General features: G+C 50.4%; 1 protein-coding gene across 9 annotated transcripts in view; it reads left to right on the top strand.

Annotated features, from left to right (window-relative positions):
- The first annotated feature begins 3938 nt into the window (after positions 1–3938).
- TPK1 (thiamin pyrophosphokinase 1) overlaps positions 3939–6000 on the top strand; it is a 351344-nt gene continuing 349282 nt past the window's right edge. For 4 of the 9 annotated variants that reach the window (XM_045052931.1, XM_045052939.1, XM_045052938.1 and 1 more), the window contains exons 1-3: positions 3939–4025; positions 4162–4213; positions 5007–5070. In XM_045052931.1, the coding sequence (XP_044908866.1) occupies positions 3954–4025; positions 4162–4213; positions 5007–5070 (188 nt within the window). In that variant the 5' untranslated portion in view covers positions 3939–3953. Of the gene's footprint in view, positions 4026–4062; positions 4214–4487; positions 4646–5006; positions 5071–6000 lie in introns of those variants that run through there. The other 5 variants (XM_045052932.1, XM_045052935.1, XM_045052936.1 and 2 more) reach the window with 5 other exon arrangements.

The raw sequence follows: 6000 nt of genomic DNA, 5'->3' as shown, positions 1-6000 counted from the left end.
CTAGAAACTGAAGATCTACAACTTTCTGAAATGTCCTTTGTCTAATGATTTGTAACTTTTTATGTTAAAAAGCGTACATAGCCCTACAGCAAATGTTCCTTTGCCAGAGCAGTCTCTTGTGAAGATTGTGTATCTGGGGCAGCTCTCCTGACTGGGGCTCGACTAAAACTCCTTTCTAAAGGAAAGGAAATTCTGAAAGGTCTGTTCATTTTGTGTCAACAGTTGTGTTTTCCACGTGTTTATTTGCCATTTGAGTATTTTCTGTGATTTGCCTGTATGTATCCTTGGTCAACATTTTACTGTTTTGTTTGCCTTTTGCTGATGGATTTGTAGTTCTTCATATGATCTGGATACAGGAGCACTTGTCTGTTACGATGAGGGAGCATAAGGCCCCCTGACAGGCTGCAAACACTGCCCCTCCCCCTCGGCCCCTCCCAGGTGGGATATGTGTGCTATTCCTCGGACATTCCTGGCTGCCCAAGAGAAAAGCAAAGAGGAAAAACAAATGGTTAGCTGATAGAGATCACAGTCCTGCAGGACCTGAGTCTCCATCCATTTACAAATATCTTAGTAAATCACAAGAAAATTGCAATCTTAACCAATAGCCTGATCTCCGGAAACCTATAGACTCCGTTTCCTGGAGCCCCGCATCATCCCTCCATAGTGATGTGGGAAACAAAGGCAGAAGGAAATGGTAAATAGAACTCAATTTCCTTACAACCTGCAGCCCATTGACAACTACTTGAGGCAGGCAGAGTAAAACATTCCTCCAGGAACTCCCTATTGTCTTACTGTTAATACTTCACTAGAGGGGAAAACAACCCTACTTTGACAATAGCTAGGCCTCCAGGACCCTGTGAGTCTTCAGCAGGTGAAAATCTCACTGGAAACTTCCCCTGGACTTTACCTCCCCCAGCTCCCTAGTATTTCACCAGTGTCTCTTCGTGGTCCCTGGGCAGCTCTTCCTGCCCACGGGTCCTGTCCCCGTGTTTTAATAAAATCACCTTTTTGCACCAAAGATGTCCCAAGCATTCTTTCTTGGCCATCAGCTCTGGACCCCATGAGCAACCCCCCATCACCCCCAAAACCTCACCATGTTATATGTGCACATACTCTCTCTCTAATGTCCCCCAGATAGTAGGTGACATAGTTGATATGGCCTGTGTGCTGCAACTGTGACTGCAAACGCATAATATTTAATTAGCACTTGGGTTTAAATTGTGTATGAGATAGGTGTACACTTGGCTTAAGAGAGGTTAGTGGGAAAGATACCTGGAGGTTCTGTTTGATCTGGTAGCTAAGAAAGTGAACAACGTCTATGACGGGATCACCCCTGGAACATCGTGACCGGTGTCAAAGGTAAACATTCAAGGCAGTTAAATTTTTTTTTTTCAACGTTTATTTATTTTTGGGACAGAGAGAGACAGAGCATGAACGGGGGAGGGGCAGAGAGAGAGGGAGACACAGAATCAGAAACAGGCTCCAGGCTCTGAGCCATCAGCCCAGAGCCTGACGCGGGGCTCGAACTCACGGACCGCGAGATCGTGACCTGGCTGAAGTCGGACGCCTAACCAGGCGCCCCAACATTCAAGGCAGTTAAACACAGATTTTTTGTAGGAACTACTGACAGTAAGAGAAAGAACTGAGCTCCGTTCTGATTTGTGCAGAAGTGATTTGGATGTTTTAAAGGGAGAAGAAGGGAGGGAGATGATGGGGACCTAGAGGTAAAGTCAGAGAAGTGAAGAGTTGCAAAGGGTTGGTCAGTGTAAATGCAATGAAGACCGCTGTGTTTGCGAGCTGGTGGCTGCAAAAGTTAGGGCTCTATCCCCCAACAGAGACTGAGAAACAAAGGCCCTATCCTTCCTGTGGACTATATTTCAAAGAAATGACTCTCAGGTTCCCAGAGAGAGAGAGAGAGAGAGAGAGAGACTTCTGAGTTAGAGATACATGCTCACGGTTGTAAGCCCTTTGAGAGGTCAGGGCCTCATCAGGTTTGCTTGGAACAAATACTGATTCTGGTAGCCATGAGGTTGGGAACAAAAGACCCCAGTGATCAGAAAGTAATAACTGACGGACAGGATGGGTTCCCTGATGCCAAGGGAGGAAACACTAAAATTTTAAATGAGCCAAATGACCACGAGGAACAAAGCCAGTCACACAGCCTAAGGCTTGCACAAAATTCGGCAAAAAGACCCCTGCAGCACATTGTATCATGCTCTCCAAAGGCCACCACATTCTGAAACTACCGCTGGAAATATCGAACTGTATCCTGCTTGCCATTCTGCTTCGGAGATTTATTGTTTGAGACAGGAGTCTGACCAGTCTCCGTAAAAGGCACAGAATTTGTGTGTTTTGTCTATTTAACCTGAGCCTAATCCTTCCCTTTTAGAGCCTACTCTTTGTAGGTGAAAATGGCATTTCTCCATTTGCAAACTGCATGATAAAGCTTTTCCAATGGCTCTGACCAAATCCTGCAATTCCAGGTTTTTTTGTTGACCAGCTTTCTTAGGCAGACACTTCATGGAGTTTGGGGTAGCAGCCCTGGGGTCAACCTGGGGGCAGACCCGTGCAAGTAGAAGTCACACTAGAAGTCGGTCAGGTGTCTTAGTGTTGCAGGCGTCTGCAGGAGTTGCTATATACTGAGGGATGTGCAGTTCTCACTAGTTCTTGGACCCACAATTTATGAGCAACATTAAACACGGAGAATGGGAACCAGGAGAGCAGAGTCTGAAAATCACATCCCATTAGAACTTTGAGAGAACTGGGCTTCGCCTAGAAAAGGCAAAGCCTAGGTAGTTGTCGCGAGCGTGCTATGGAGGTGCACACATGAGTTATGAATTTCCGCAATGTCGGCTTTATTCAGTCACAGGGCAAGATTAACATAATTGTAAAGCAGGTTCAGGATTTCGAAGTCAGTGACATTTTGCTACCTGTTTGACTTGGCTTCTCACATGTCACACAAAGCAAAGCATATGATAGAGTCACCCAACAAACGAGATACAGCAAGGGGTGGGAAGTTAACAAAACCAAAGTCAAAGTCAGTCTGGGAGTGTGCAGTTGAGATAAGGGCTCGGACCAGTCAGGGTGTGCTCTTGGCATGTGCTGCTTATTATGTTCAAGCCGTGGAGAATCTCTGTTCAGAGATCAGTAGGGTAAAGCCTTCCGTGGCAGTTGCCTTTTTGATGTGGTCAGACAGGAAAGGACCGTTATCTAGACAGTCTGACAGTTTGCTGCAAAGATCCTCCCTTTTTAAAGGCGTTTAATCAGTCTTCGGCCTTTGCAGACCTCCTTTGCTTTTGCTAGTTATCAGTTCTGGGTATCCTCAGCTTGTGGTATTTATGGCCATATCCGGCCTTACCTACTCTTTGGCTGCTTACATCACTGCTTCACATAGATCAGCGACACGAGTGACTCTATCTTGCTTTCTACGGTAGTAATAACTCTCTTCAATACCTCCAAGATAGTTATGAGAACCAGGGATCCCTCTAACCCACGGTGGGCCTGGGAGTGGGGCAGAACAGTGACAGGTGCACGGAGGGGATTTTTGCCTCCAGTAAGAATTTTTTTTTTTTTTCTGGCGATTAGGGCTGCTCAGTTTTGGAAAAGGCTGCACGGCAACAGAGTGAGCTCTCCATCCTAGGAGTATTAGAGCAAATGGAGCTGTAAGTATGCGGTTCAAAATTTCTTCCAACGAAATCTTTATTGACCTTTAAAGATAAAACAGGAAGTTATTTTGTCAGCAAAACGCGCTTATCCGGGAATAGCAAAGAATCGCAATTCAGGACGTGCAAGCCGTGGCCAAACCATTGGCAAGCCCAGCAAAGGAGAGGACCGTTATTTCAGGAAGAAGAAGGAAGCTGGGGAGGGTTGCTTTGAACCGAAAGTTCACTGAAGTTCAAGGGAGAAAAGTGATGAAGGTTTCTCATTGGTTGAGTTGCTGGGGTTGCTAGGAGATGCGACAAACATCTTTTCCTGCTGAGGCCTGGGACTGTGGCTTCCTTCCCATTGAAGATTCTTCCGTGGGGGTCTGTAATTGACAATTCTCCCTGCAATTGGCAAGTCTTCTTCTAATTGGCAGGAAGTGGTACAGCCTGAGGGCTCCACTTCATTTAGTGAGGTTTCCCTTTATTAATTTTGACAACTTTCTCTGATTATGTTCAGGAGGGGAGGAACGCGGGCGTGCTCCGTAAGGATACTGACAAGCAAGCAGGAGGTCAGAGAGCGTGAGGACCAGGGGAACGGGCTCTGGAAAACTGGGGCGTGTGCTGGGCTGTGAAGCCAGGTTGGGGAAGCTGCCGCTCGGTTTCGAGCTGACCGCGGCCTCCTTGCCAACTGCGGCGAAGAACGCCGGGCAGACACGCCACAGGCGGCGGGAGGGCAGAACCAGGGTAACGAGGCGACTGCCGCCGGAGGCAGGGGGCGGGCGGACCGCCGGCGACGCCGGGCGCGCGCGGCCCGGCGGGGACGCGCGGCTCGCACTGGCCGCCGGCTCCGGAAGGGGGCGGGGCCGCCCCGCGCGCCCGTTACTTAAGCCTGCGAGCGCCTGCCGCGCGCCGCCGAGGCTCCTCAGCTGAGCTCGGAGCGGTCGATCGCTCTCCCTCGCGCAGCCGGCGCTCCGCTCGCCGCTGGCTCCACCCGCCATTGTGTAAGTGCGGCGGCCGCTCGGCGCGCCGCTCGCGTCCTGGGCGCGCGGGCCGCGGGATGGGGCGGGCGGCGAGGGGAGGGGGCGGCCGCCTCTGGCTCCTCAGTGCCCGGATGGTGGCGGGGCGAGGGGAGAGGCAGGCGCGCGGCGGCCCCCGGAGGCGCGCGTCGCTCCCGCCCCGGCCTCCCTCCCGGCTCCTCCCCGCCCGGCGGCGCGGGCCGGGCCGCCAGCGCCAGGGCGCCGCGGGGGCTCCGCCCGGAAGCGGCCGCCGGGGTGCGGGATGGACGCGGCCGGCGCTGTGGCGAATCCGCGCGCTGTTTAATTAGCTAGGGGACATACTAACGTGGCGTTTCTGTTCTCTTAGCGCAGAGGCCTCTAGTCCGGTATGGAGCATGCCTTTACCCCGTTGGAACCCCTGCTTCCCACCGGTACTGTACTTTTGTCCACGTTTCGGTGTCACTGACGCGCCCCTCCTCGGAGCCCAGAGAGGCTTCTAGACCAGAAATGTTTGCAGTTGGCCTTGGACTCCCGAGTTGTCAGCCTTAGGCATACCCCGCCAGCCTCCCTTCTGCGTCACTTTCCCCACCTGAAAAAAACAAGCCTAAACCTTAGTCCTTGCCACCTGGCGTTGTTAGGACCCAGTGACTTGGGTTAACTAGATGCGGTGCCCCTGGGGAAGAGGGCGCGCCGCCTGCAACGTTAGCCCCTAGGCCTCTGACCGCTAGAGCTGCTGTGGAACTAGATTAGGAGACACCGAGGGGGTTGAAGGCAGTCACCTTCTCCAATAAAAGGTTAGAAAGTGGCCATACAAAGCATTGTAAAGCCGTAACACTCACTCGAGGGTTTTTATTATGTTAAAGCTCAAAATTATTGTAATTCACAGGGTGCTGGCTGGAAAGCAGCGGTTTTGTGAGGCTGCGTCCATGCGCCTGTGTAATTGACTCGTGCACCTTTCTTTTGGTTGAGAGCTACTGCGAGTGGGGGAGGGGCAGAGAGGGGGCGAGGGAGGCTCCGAAGCGGGCTCCAGGCTGTCCTGCTGCAGAGCCCGACCCGGGCCTCCAGACCACGAAAAGTGAGATCGTGACCTGAGCCAAAGCCGAGAATTGGATGCTTAAGCAAGTCAGCTGGTTCCTGAGCCACGCACGTGCTCCAATCATTTAACCTTAATATATTTCTTATATGTATGTAATATATATATTATATATATATATTTCAGTTTCTACTGGTGTAGAGCTTCTCTTTTATCAGTTCATATATTTAAACAGAATGCATAATTTATCTTCTTTAAATTTTTTTTTACATTTATTTATTTATTTAAAAAAAATTTTTTTTTCAACATTTATTTATTTTTGGGACAG

The sequence above is a fragment of the Felis catus genome, chromosome A2 (genome assembly GCF_018350175.1).
Source record: "Felis catus isolate Fca126 chromosome A2, F.catus_Fca126_mat1.0, whole genome shotgun sequence".
NCBI classification, from domain to species: Eukaryota; Metazoa; Chordata; class Mammalia; order Carnivora; family Felidae; genus Felis; species Felis catus.
Note: the sequence above shows the minus strand (reverse complement) of the source record. Positions and strands in the feature narration are given on the sequence as shown.